The sequence below is a fragment of the Rhinopithecus bieti genome, unplaced genomic scaffold, assembly GCF_001698545.2.
Source record: "Rhinopithecus bieti isolate Rb0 unplaced genomic scaffold, ASM169854v2 scaffold_24392, whole genome shotgun sequence".
Classification (NCBI taxonomy): domain Eukaryota; kingdom Metazoa; phylum Chordata; class Mammalia; order Primates; family Cercopithecidae; genus Rhinopithecus; species Rhinopithecus bieti.
The window spans coordinates 1,050,867-1,063,633 of NW_016812542.1; the positions used below are offsets into that span (position 1 = coordinate 1,050,867).

General features: G+C 33.5%; 1 protein-coding gene across 1 annotated transcript in view; it reads left to right on the plus strand.

The window, feature by feature from the left end:
* PTPRC (protein tyrosine phosphatase receptor type C) overlaps positions 1 to 10,111 on the plus strand; it is a 123,284-nt gene extending 113,173 nt beyond the window's left edge. The window contains exons 27-33 of the mRNA XM_017896544.1: positions 394 to 484; positions 2,253 to 2,386; positions 3,324 to 3,458; positions 5,089 to 5,211; positions 5,434 to 5,612; positions 7,117 to 7,252; positions 8,755 to 10,111. Of these exons, the coding sequence (XP_017752033.1) occupies positions 394 to 484; positions 2,253 to 2,386; positions 3,324 to 3,458; positions 5,089 to 5,211; positions 5,434 to 5,612; positions 7,117 to 7,252; positions 8,755 to 9,030 (1,074 nt within the window). The 3' untranslated portion in view covers positions 9,031 to 10,111. The remainder of the gene's footprint in view (positions 1 to 393; positions 485 to 2,252; positions 2,387 to 3,323; positions 3,459 to 5,088; positions 5,212 to 5,433; positions 5,613 to 7,116; positions 7,253 to 8,754) is intronic.
* The last annotated feature ends 2,656 nt before the right edge of the window (positions 10,112 to 12,767 follow it).

Consider the following 12,767-nt stretch of genomic DNA (forward strand, 5'->3'; position numbering starts at 1 on the left):
CCAAGTCTCCTATGAATGTGGTGTCTCCAAAGTTTATTTCTGATAACTTAAAATAACTTACCATTGCTTTTGCAATATAGATCAACATCAGTTTACTGCTTTCAACTTATATAAGAACAAACTATATTATTTTTCTGTCAAGCAGCTCTGAAGAAGGAGACATAGTCTGTTACATATTATATATCTTTAGCTCATACTCACCCTGTCTAAAGGACTAAATGCCTGAGCAATTTAAAGAAAAAAATAATCAGAGGCAAACCGAAAAATTACGGCCTATAGGGAGCATATGCAAATTTCACAAAAAATAATGAAATGCTTTTCCTTAGGGAGTATCTTATTATGCAATAAGCCAATATTTACATTTTAAAGGAGTTTTTCATTTTTTTTCTTCAGAGACTTCCTTCATATAGGAGCTGGAGGACACAGCACATTGGAAATCAGGAAGAAAATAAAAATAAAAACAGGAATTCTAATGTCATCCCATGTATGTAGTTTATTTTATTTTTTTCGTATCAGATAAAGTTAAGCTCTTTTGGATTTGTTTAATGTGGGACACACACTCATACAAATGATCTTGAAGCAAGATTTCAACATTTCGTTGTTAATAGGGAAGAAGTTAATAAGTATTGAAATACTAGTTATTGCAAAGACTTATAATCCTGAACATTTACAATGGGCTTTGGAGGGTAGACTGTATTCAGTGTTTTCTTTTTACAAATTATTTCAGAAATGGGTTGTCATACAAGTGAAATATTTAAAGCTGGGAGAAAAAAGAGCAAGTCTCTTTTACTCATTTTCTTTCATTTTAGTTTATTTCAGTTATTTACTCCAGGGTAATTGACAAAGAGTAAAAATTACACCCATTTGTTCTCTTTGTGTTTCCTTTTTATCCCTTATATCTGGGAGGTTGAAAGTAGGGGGTAAATACTCTATAAAACTCTAAATCATCAAATTTAACAGATCAAAATATGCAGTTTCAAGACTTGAATTCTACTGAATTCTACTATTTAAGCGTTTTTTTTTTTTTTTTTTTTTTTTTTGAGGCCGGAGTCCTCGCTCTGTAAGCCCCGGAACTGGAGTGCAGTGGTCACTGCAAGCTCCCGCCTCCCGGGTTACGCCCATCTCTGCCCTCAGCCTCCCGAGGAGCTGGGACTACAGGGCGCCCGCCACCTCGCCCGGGCTAGTTTTTGTATTTTTTAGTAGAAGACGGGGTTTCACCTTTTTTTTTTTTTTTAAGACGGAGTCTCCGCTCTGTTCCGCCCAGCGGAGTGCAGTGCCGGATCTCAGCTCACTGCCAAGCCTCCACTCTCCCGGTTCTCAGCCATTCTCCTGCCCTCAGCCCTCCCGAGTAGCTGGGACTACAGGCCCCCGCCACCTCGCCCCGGCTAGTTTTTTTTTTTTTTTTTTTTTTTTTTTTTTGGTATTTTTTTAGTAAGAGACGGGGTTTTCCACCGTGTTAGCCAGGATGCTCGATCTCCTGACCTCGTGATCCGCCCGTCTCGGCCTCCCAAAGTGCTGGGATTACAGGCTTGAGCCACCACGCCCGGCCTATTTAAGCATATTAACATGATCACATATGGTAATTTTATTCAGCTGTGTAAACTAAAATTAGCATGGATAAAATATAACACAAGTTGATAAATTAGACGACCAAATAAATCAGATCAGTGCATGGCTGACCTAGTTAATTTCCACAGGAGTCCTTATGAATGTAGTTTAAAATATGGAATTGATGGTGATATGGTTAAATCATTTGACCAAGTTATTGTAAATTATAGCAATTAAGAAACAGTGAGAAATTATGGATCAAATAATTTTCTGGGTTAAACAATAATTAATCAAAGCTACCTATATAAGACTGTTAATTTAATGTTGCTGGAATGTAATTGAGGGAAAAAAATCTAAGCTATGTATTTTGTAAACTTTTATCAAGCAGAATTGTAACAGTCTATGGGAAATTAAAGTGTATGTATTAAAAATTAAATAATCATATACAATGTTACGATATGTATTTGTTGTTTGACATGGAATTATGTTCCATGTTTTTTCCTGTAATCCTTTTCCTTAGACTTTTGTTGTATAATTTGTTTATCAACAAGTACCGAATTTTATATAGGATCTTATTTCATGCACATCAGTAAGTTTTCGTAATGCAATGTGTCCCTTTTTAAATACTTTCAAATTTCCACATGACAATGAAGAAGAAATTTAATTTTTGAAAGGAAGGCTTACTACTGATTTATTTTACATAGATGACTATAACAGAGTGCCACTTAAACATGAGCTGGAAATGAGTAAAGAGAGTGACCATGATTCAGATGAATCCTCTGACGATGACAGTGATTCAGAGGAACCAAGCAAATACATCAATGCATCTTTTATAATGGTAGGTACTTAAATTGCAAAACCCAAGATCCAGCAATTTTAAAGTCATATCTATGTGATTAGGGCCATTCATTAAGCAATTTTATAAAAGAATAATGAGCTTGGTCATAACTACATATAGATTGACATGAGAGTTTGAATTTCAATGCTACATTTTAACTTAATGAAAGATTTAAAAATACTATAACCTAATAACCTGATACAAAATAAGTTAATGCTATTGGTTATATTTTATGACAAATATAGCTATAATCACATCAATTTTAAAAATAGTAAAATTTGAGCAAATACAAGTATTTGAAAATGTTTATACATGCTCAGATATCCAAATTGTAGGCAAAGCCAAATTTGTATATTTGTATGGTTAGAAACTTTTCATTCAGATTAACTGAATTACTAGGTGAGTCTGTGTCACATCCCCCACTTTTTTAATTAACTGAGAATTCAAACAATGAAACTTCAGTCATTTATTAAACACTTATTATTTATACACTAAGTTGGATTTACTTATTTTCCAAAGTTTCCTAAAGCACACATTCATAGAATATTAGTTTAATTAAGAAATATAATAAGAATGTAAAGACACTAATTAAAATTAGTATAGACATGATGAAGGTAGTTTGAAATGCTTAAGCATTTCCTTTTTACAATCACACTAACCTTTATAGAGAAACAAAAAGACGTGTCTTTTGTGGAAAGGAAAACTTGTTTCCCAAGATATGTTGCAATCTTGATTTTACATTATTAGCTAAGAATTATTATCTGCATAATTATTTTGCACATAGCTATTACATTGTTTCTTGGACATAGGAATCTTACTATTTGTATGTGACAGCATTGATATCAAACTAAGTAACTCTATTTCAAAATGGTTATTTGAAGAATCTACTGAGCTCTCTTCTGTAGTAACAAAATCCCACCCTTTTTTGTCTAAAAAGAGCTACTGGAAACCTGAAGTGATGATTGCTGCTCAGGGACCACTGAAGGAGACCATTGGTGACTTTTGGCAGATGATCTTCCAAAGAAAAGTCAAAGTTATTGTTATGCTGACAGAACTGAAACACGGAGACCAGGTTTGTACTTTTGAGGATTTTTTTTTTAAACCTCTCTGTCATAAATCTTCATTCTCCAGTCTTGGCTTGCTTGCTTGATCACCATACCCACATCTTTTTTAGCCCTCCATCACACAATTCTGTCTGCTCAATCTTACCCCTTTCACCCTGGTGTTGGTCCTCCATCAGCTATGTCTGGATTCTGACAGTCTCTCCTGTTTGCCCCCTCCAGTCTTGCTTGCTACTCACAGATTAGCCAGGACGCAGCAATGCCAGTGTCACAGCAAATAACAGCTACATTTCACTCTGTTTTCCTCATTTTCTCAAGATAAAAACCAAGCTCTTTTTGTGATATCCAGTGCCCTCGACAATCACCCCATCATGTGTCTTTCATCTTCCTCCCATTTTTATGTTTTCCATCCTCTCCACTGTGGACAAGCAGGTTTTGTGCCCAAGCCTGAACACACCATTTGCATTGTCATCACTGAGTCTAAACTTACTGATATTACATGTAACTAAATGTGTACTCTCTTCCAATTTTGACCCTATGCTTTTAACAAGACCAAAGTCCTGAAAAATATATCTGTATCCTCCTTTCTTTATTCTCATGTAATATTTATTGCCATAAAAGTCTATAGTTGAAGGTGAATCTAAGATATAATTTGATCTTTTACTTAATTCTTGTGACAGATATTTTATCCTTTTCTTAATATCTTCAGTTATTATTAAAATTTCCCTGGTGGTAGATCTCACTCAGCTTTAGCACTGACCACATTATTTGACATATGTTCAAGCTTATTCAGTGAATAACCTTATAAGTATGCAAAAGATTTAAGATTTATTATGTCCATCTCTCTCCCCCAAATCCCACTCTTTCTCACCCTCACCTGGTCCCCTTCCCCTGTACATGGAAAGTTGCTTTTTATGTTTTTTGTTTTAAAGGAACATACATCCAGATTTCTAGCGTGGAATTCCCACAGTCTTTTCCTTTATATAAATTGTGAAAGCTGGGAAACAGGATGGAAGTACAGGCAGGACTGCCTGTATTTGTCAGAAATTGAGGGGTTGTAGTTGGTAGACAGCAGTTGGTAGCGAGAAGAAACACTTTTGTGATTCATCTACTCTTCAATCTGGCCCTTTCCTTAGATATGCAGACAAAATATATAAAGCTGCTCATGGTGTTGGTCAACAAGATGACAGAGACAAAGCTCCAAAAGATGCAGCCTTCTTCCTCAAGAACCACTGAAGGAACAGTGGGACCTGAGTTATTGAAAGGGTCGTGAATAACATTGACTCATGCCAGCCATAAATATTGAAGAGGTGATGATAAGCATGTGGAAAAGAGGAGCAAACCTCAAAGACCTACACTAAGGAAGACAGCTGTTCCGGGGGTGTCGCAGCCACCTCGATTGTGCTCAGCTTCCCTTTTCTTACACGAGGAAATACCACATATTTATTAAACGAGTCCCCAATGCTTAAACTAGATTCTGGATTTTTATAAGCAGGTTTCAATTTTAGCAAACAATAATTTTCATTTAATAGAAAAGAGGCACAGACAGAGAAAGAGAGAGAAAGGGAGAAAGAAGGAGACTGATCCTTTGCATACTTTAAATAGCAAACAGAAACTGTTGAATTGTCTTCTTTTATCCAGGAAATCTGTGCTCAGTACTGGGGAGAAGGAAAGCAAACATATGGAGATATCGAAGTTGACATGAAAGACACAAACAAATCTCCAACTTACACCCTTCGTGTCTTTGAACTGAGACATTCCAAGGTATGGAAACAATTTTGGGAGTATGTTTCTTTCGTATAATGGATCTGGTAGCAAAATGAATGTAAATTACTCTATGCAGACAAGGCCATCATATACATAATGGTTCAGAATAACATTTTAAAATTATTTAAATAAAAGTAATTATGAAGAAAATATGACTATCAAATTAGAAAATAAGCTGACCTTCACTCCAGTTAATGCTCTCTTCAATTCTGATTTTAGAGGAAAGACTCTCGAACTGTGTACCAGTACCAATATACAAACTGGAGTGTGGAGCAGCTTCCTGCAGAACCCAAGGAATTAGTCTCTATGATTCAGGTCCTCAAAGAAAAACTTCCCCAGAAGAATTCCTCCGAAGGGAACAAGCATCACAAGAGTACACCTCTCCTCATTCACTGCAGGTGGGTGGGATTTGGTAGAATGTGCTCTAAAAATCATAATGCTTGACTTCTCGGTTCACATGTTGTCTTATCTATTTATCCTCATATACGAAACGTATAACCACAGTAAAAACTTCTTATGGAGTCAGTCACTCTCTTGGTTGTTTCCACAGCATAACTATTATAGAAATATAATAGAAGTGGTTATATTATAGTCCAGTAATTTTAAGTTGTGTTTGTTAATACTTGGAGTCATGTCATCTTTGATTCCTTAGTAGCTAACATTGAGCCAGGAATGTCATCTGTGTGAATGAATTAATGAATGGAAAGGTGTGTGGACAGATAGGTAGATAGGTATCACATTACACATATACTCATATACATTGATCTACTCTATTAGCTGTCACAAAAACACCTAATATGTTTAATGACCATGAAGTTTATTAAACATATTTTAAGTTAAATATTAACTGAAATCCCAAAGCTTAGCAATTTTGATTTGAAACTCATTATTTAATTTTCTAAACTGAACCAAAGGGCAAAGATTGTGATAATATCAATAATACTACTAGATTTTATTAGTTCCTTCATCTGTGATAGATGCTTACATATTCATCTTAAATAAGCAATATAATTGAAAGAAAGATATATAATGTAAAAGTTTACACAAAAAAGAATATTGAAGTAAATGAGAAATGAAAAACAGTAAAGTAAAATGAGAAATGTTAATCTAGTGAAAAGCTTTTAGAATTTCTGAAAAAGTCTAATTGTTATTATTGGAATCGCATATACTAGAATTAAACCTTTAGAAATATACAAATATTCAGCATTTATGTGGAAAGAAAGCTGAGGAAGGGAAGTTTACACTGTAAAACTATATATGTTTCTTAGAATATGATTTATGTACAATAACTAAAGCACTCTGCTGGTAACATATTGTTTAAACCGAATCTTCATGATAATGCTTTATACTTCTCGTTGTTTGGTAAACTATTTAATTACCCTCTTTTTAATGAATAATTCTACTGGGTATTACTTTTCTACTGATGCAGAAGTGAAAACATTTGTGAACATGGTAGAGAGGCAGAAGAGTGAAGAAGAAGCATGTGTTCTAGTAATTTACAGAATATTAGGTCTAATATTTCTGGTTACATCAGCTTCAAGCTATACCTTTCTCTTCTCAAAATCTTGGTTTCCTTATCTGTCATACTGGCATTCTGATATTCGTTTCAACAACTTCAGATGTAAATAAAAATGCATTAAAATCCATAAAATACCAAATAAAAGAAAATATATTTTAAAGCCTAAGACAAGTAAGTTTTCAATTCCAGGATTATCATACTCTTAAATTGAAAAGTTTGCCTAAAATGCATTTAGCATAAATAATTTGGTTCTTGAAAGAGGTTGGAATAAGATAATTATGATAAACATGAAGTAAAATATATTCTCTCTCTTCCTGTTTTATTCTAATATCACCCTTTTGGTAACAAGTAGGATTATTTTCTATCTTTTCTTTCTTTTATAGGGATGGATCTCAGCAAACGGGAATATTTTGTGCTTTGTTAAATCTCTTAGAAAGTGCAGAAACAGAAGAGGTAGTGGATATTTTTCAAGTGGTAAAAGCTCTACGCAAAGCTAGGCCAGGCATGGTTTCCACATTTGTAAGTATACTTCACTGTTGCTTTTAACATGCTTGGAAATTTTTTTTTTTTCTTTTTGATGGTTTCCTTTTTTTTCCTCCTCTCCTTTCCTCTCTTTTGTTCTTTTGTCTCTTTCCTTTTCTGTCCTTTCCTATATTTTCTTTCCTATTCTTTTATCTTTTCTAGTTTTACATGATAATTCACATTAAATTATCGGTCTAAATAAGAGCCTAAAGTTCTTAGCCCTTTGTTGTGACAGTTCATGAAGAGTCTTTCCCTAAATGCTCATGAATTTCTTAATTTTCTTGCCTTCACTGCTGTATTTATTTGTGTTGTGTAATAAACCACCCCCAAATTTGGGGGCCTAAACAAGTAACATTTATTATGGTTCAGTAGTCTTATGATATGCTGGAATGTTCTGCTGACACCCTCAAGCTCAGCCAATAGAGACCAGGCTGACTCATGTGTCTGCCTTCAGCTGATGTGTGCCCTACAGTTTGGCTGGTCTGAAGTGACCTACACTGCCAGTAGGCTGGCATGTGGCTGCCATTTAGCTATGGCAACAACAGCGAGTGGGTCACATGTCCCTCCTCATCCAGAAGACTAGCCCAGGCTTATTCACATTAAAGCAGCAAGTTCCACAAGGGAAAGAAGACTTGTGTGAGACCACCTGAGGCCCAGGCTTGAAAGTGACACAGATGTCTTCTTCTGTATATTATTAGTCAGATAAGTCATAAAGCCTGCACAGATTCAAGGGGTAGGGAAACAGACCCCACTTCTTGAGAGGGCCTGCAAATTCACATTGCAAAGAAATGTGGATACAGGGAGGAAAATAAGTTTTATTTTCTTGTAATCAATCTATCGTGTATACCCTCTAGGTGGTAGTAATTGTAGATGGTCATCTGGGAATTAATCCTTATTCACAATGTAAACTTAATTGCTCACTAAACTATATAAGGCTTTTAATCATGTATGATATTGAGATTTCAAATCTTGATACTTAAAAATGTATCAAATGCTTGCTATATGCTCTTGCTATAAAGAGTCTAATTGGTGAGTTTGAGGGAAAGTCAGATATATACTAATCAATGTAGTACGTAAAATGACAGAGAAATTATAAGAAGAACACAAATGAGGGCATTTAATTTAAACTTTAGGAATCAAGGAGCGCTTCTTGAAGCAGGTGATTCCTGCTCTGATTCTTAAATAATGTGTAGGCGTTAGACAGGAAGATGGGTACAAAACATGGCGTCATGAGCAGGGGCATGGAAATGGCCCACGAGAGGAGTGAACACCGGTGTGGGGTTGCTCCAAGCTAAAGTTCAAAAAGTACCCTGCAGTCAGCCCTTTAGGACCATAAAGAAACTAAATTATTTAGATATCTTTATGAGAACATATCAAAGTACTTTTCTGTCATCCAATACTTCCACAAATAAATCATTAGTTCTTGCGAATCTTCATCTGGCATAAAAATAATGACGTCAACTTTTTTCGTGTAATTTCCTGCTTAATTCCTTTACTAGGAGCAATACCAATTCCTATATGACATCATTGCCAGCACCTACCCTGCTCAGAATGGACAAGTAAAGAAAAACAACCATCAAGAAGATAAAATTGAATTTGATAATGAAGTGGACAAAGTAAAACAGGATGCTAATTGTGTTAATCCACTTGGTGCCACAGAAAAGCTCCCTGAAGCAAAGGAACAGGCTGCAGCTTCTGAACCCACAAGTGGCACTGAGGGGCCAGAACATTCTGTCAACGGTCCTGCAAGTCCAGCTTTAAATCAAGATTCATAGGAAAAGACATAAATGGGGAAACTCCAAACCTCCTGTTAGCTGTTATTTCTATTTTTCTAGAAGTAGGAAGTGAAAATAGTATACAGTGGATTAATTAAATGCATTGAACCAATATTTGTGGAAGGGTTCTATTTTACTACTGTGGAAAAATATTTAAGATAGTTTTGCCAGAACAGTTTGTACAGACGTATACTTATTTTAAAATTTTATTTCTTATTCAGTAAGAAACAATTTCTTTGTAATCTTTACATGTGTATGTGTATGTGTGTATGTGTGTGTTTGTGTGAGAGACAGAGAAAGAGAATTCTTTCAAGTGAATCTAAAAGCTTTTGCTTTGCCTTTTGTTTTATCAAGAAAAAATACATTTTATATTAGAAGTGTTTACTTAGCTTGAAGGATCTGTTTTTAAAATCATAAACTGTGTGCAGACTCTTTAAAATCATGTACATTTCTAAAATGACCTCAAGATGTCTTCCTTGTTCTACTCACATATATCTTAAATAGTTTACGATTTTACTTCTAGAAATAGTACATGAAAGTGGTATGTGTGTGTATAGCTACTACAAAAGAGTTAACTAAATTAACATTTGGAAATCTTATATTCCATATATTATCATTTAATCCAATATCTTTTTAAGCTTATTTAATTAAAAAATTTCCAATGAGCTTATCTGGCTGTCTTTACATGGGATTTACAATTTTGTGTCATCTATTGTTCTCTGTACAATATTTAAAATTTATTGCTTGATACTTTTGACCACAAATTATGTTTTGTACAATTGAACTTAAATAAACATCATTAAAATAAACCAATGCAATATGTATTAATATTCATTGTATAAAATGAAAAAATACAAATATATTTGTTACATGTTTACATATGAAATTTAATATAGCTATTTTATGGAATTTTCTTTGATATGAAAATATAATATTGCATATGCATAGTTCCCATGTTAAATACCATTCATAACTTTCATTAAAGCATTTACTTTGAAATTCTCTAATGCTTAGATTCTTTTTATTGGGAATGGATATTACTAATCATAATAAAATTCAACGATCATTTTTTTCTTGTTTATAATATATTGTGTTATATGTTCAAATCTGAAATGTGTATGCACCTATTGAAATATGTTTAATGCAGTTATTAATATTTGCAGAACAATTTTACAGGCCCCAGTTATCCGATAGTCTAATAATTGTTTAAGATCTAGAAAAAAATTATAATAGTGGTATTTTTCATGAAGTAATAAAAACTCATTTTCGTGAATTCTGTAATAGCTTATTACAAAGGTCAAATACAGCCTTTAGATTGGTTTGGTTTTCTACATCTTTACTGTTTGTCTGATTTTGTATGTCTTAACTATACAGCATCAATTGCTGTCCATTCAACTCACATTTATTTTGTGTCCCTACTTCTAATTATTTCATTATTGTAACACATAAAATTAACAATTAACCCTTATAGTATTATATAGATCCTTGTGCTTATTTAACAGACGGAAAGAAGTAAATTTTACAATGAAGCCACAGTTTCTAATTTATATTAAGATTACTTACATCTCTACTTACTAATGAGAAAAGAGGATTAGAGTCACCAATTATAGGCACAAAAAATAAAGTTTGCTTTCACTTATCTCTTCAGTCACTCAAACCATTATGGCTTCTTTTCCTCTATTGAAAGTTGATCAGTTGCCATTTTCTAGATAATGTAGTTAAAATTTGCAGTTCAATAGAACATTATGATGTATGCCTACTTTTCTGTGAATTGCTTCAAAATACAAATAGCAGAAAGTCTAAATAATCTACAAACAAAGTTTTTCTTCAGAAGTTTCAATTGCAAGTAACATCTTCCAAATGTGGTAGTTGTGTGTTTTAAATGCATTTTCCACCTGACACTATCTTTTCAAAGATAAAACCTACTTAGAAAATAGAGCAATAATAATTTCTGTTAGTTTAAGAATTAAGCTTGAAACATTTTTTTTTCCACATATGGGAATTTGTTGTAAAGAAAGAGATAAAATGGCTCAGAAAGCCCATTACTTTGTGAGAACATATACTAAACAGAAGGTGATACCCATGACACCAAAACATGGAATTATATGTCCATGATTTTTACCTTTAGAAAGAAATAATACATGATTTATAGGTCTATGTCTATGACTATGGGTTGCATTCATGGGGATCTGTTACAAGGTATAAAAGATTTATTTGCTAAACTTTGGCACTGCCATTATTAATTCCAGGACCCAGTCAGAAATATTAAGCAAAAAGTTTTGACTTACAAAAGCCTGGTTCATTCTAGGGATAATGTTCTGAATCCAGAATATTCCATTTGTTGGGCAAAAAGAAACTTCTAGGTTTCTTTTAAATTTGTTTGCTTTATTCCTGGTATTAGAATTCGATGGGAATAAAAGATGCATGTAGTAACCCTAAACTCCAGGTCCCAGGCTACTAATTGTGTACATAAGTGACAGATAAATATTTACATTTAAGAGATATACATTTTAATATTTTCTTGCAAGAGGAAAACTGTGTAAAGTGATTAGCTGAACGTCTGTCTTTGCAATGATAATTTTAAATGTGTTAAGCTTCTACTCAAAATTCTTATAGTTGTACAGATAAATTTTCATATCTATTTTTGTTTTTTCCCTCTAAAACATGAAATATAAAATTTCTTTTTACAACTAACTAGGACTGATCTTAATTTTAGATTTATACCAGATATTAGTTCTAAGATGTCCTCATAACACCATGTTAGATCTCAATAAGTGAATGATAATTGCTCCTAGCTAATTGAAACATGCTTCTTGATATGAAGACCTTCAAACGTTATCACTTCAAAGGAAATGAATATCTGTTAAAATGAGTAGAAAAGGCTGTGCTTTCAATCTCTTACACAAATTTTACATCTGGAATGATCTGCAGATTCTTCAAAGACATTCAAAATTAGGCTTTTTTATTTCCTGTTTTAAGTGAAAAGATTCATTCTTCTAAGGGTCCATTTTATTTGTATTCATTCTTTTGTAAACCTCTTTACATTTTATTCTTTGCCCAAAAGTGATTGCTAAGTTTTAATTATGTTTGTGACAATTAAAAGCTTTTGATAATTGACAACAAATGAATTCTTGTTTTTTGCTATGATCCCCTAAAGACAAACTCTTCTTTACTTAAACTATCCATGATTACTTTCTTCACAATGACATGGAATTTGATTGTCAGATAAAATACAAGGCATTGAGTCACATTTGAATTTTAAATGAAACAGGAATAGTTTTTTAGTGCAAGTATGTCCTATGCAGTATTTGGGACATATTTGCACCAAAAATTACTTCTTGTTTATGAGAAATTTAAATTTAACTTGGCATCCTATTTTTTTTTAAATCTTGCAGTTTTAACATGGAAGGATCAACTATATCTACTTCACTTAAAAGAACACTTGTAGTTCTCCTTGCAGAGAGCTCCTTCCCCTCTCCAGTTAGTTATATTCCTAGGCATTTTATTCTTTTTGTGGCAATTGTGAATGGGAGTTTGGCTCTCCACTTGGCTATTGTTGGTTATAGGAATGCTAGTGATTTTTGCACATTGATTTTGTATCCTGAGACCTTGCTAAAGTTATTCATCATCCTGAGAAGCTTTTTGGCTGAGACTATGGGATTTTCTAGATACAGAATCATGACGTCTACAAGCAGGAATAGTTTGGCTTCCTCTCTTCCTATTTGGAGGCCCTTTCT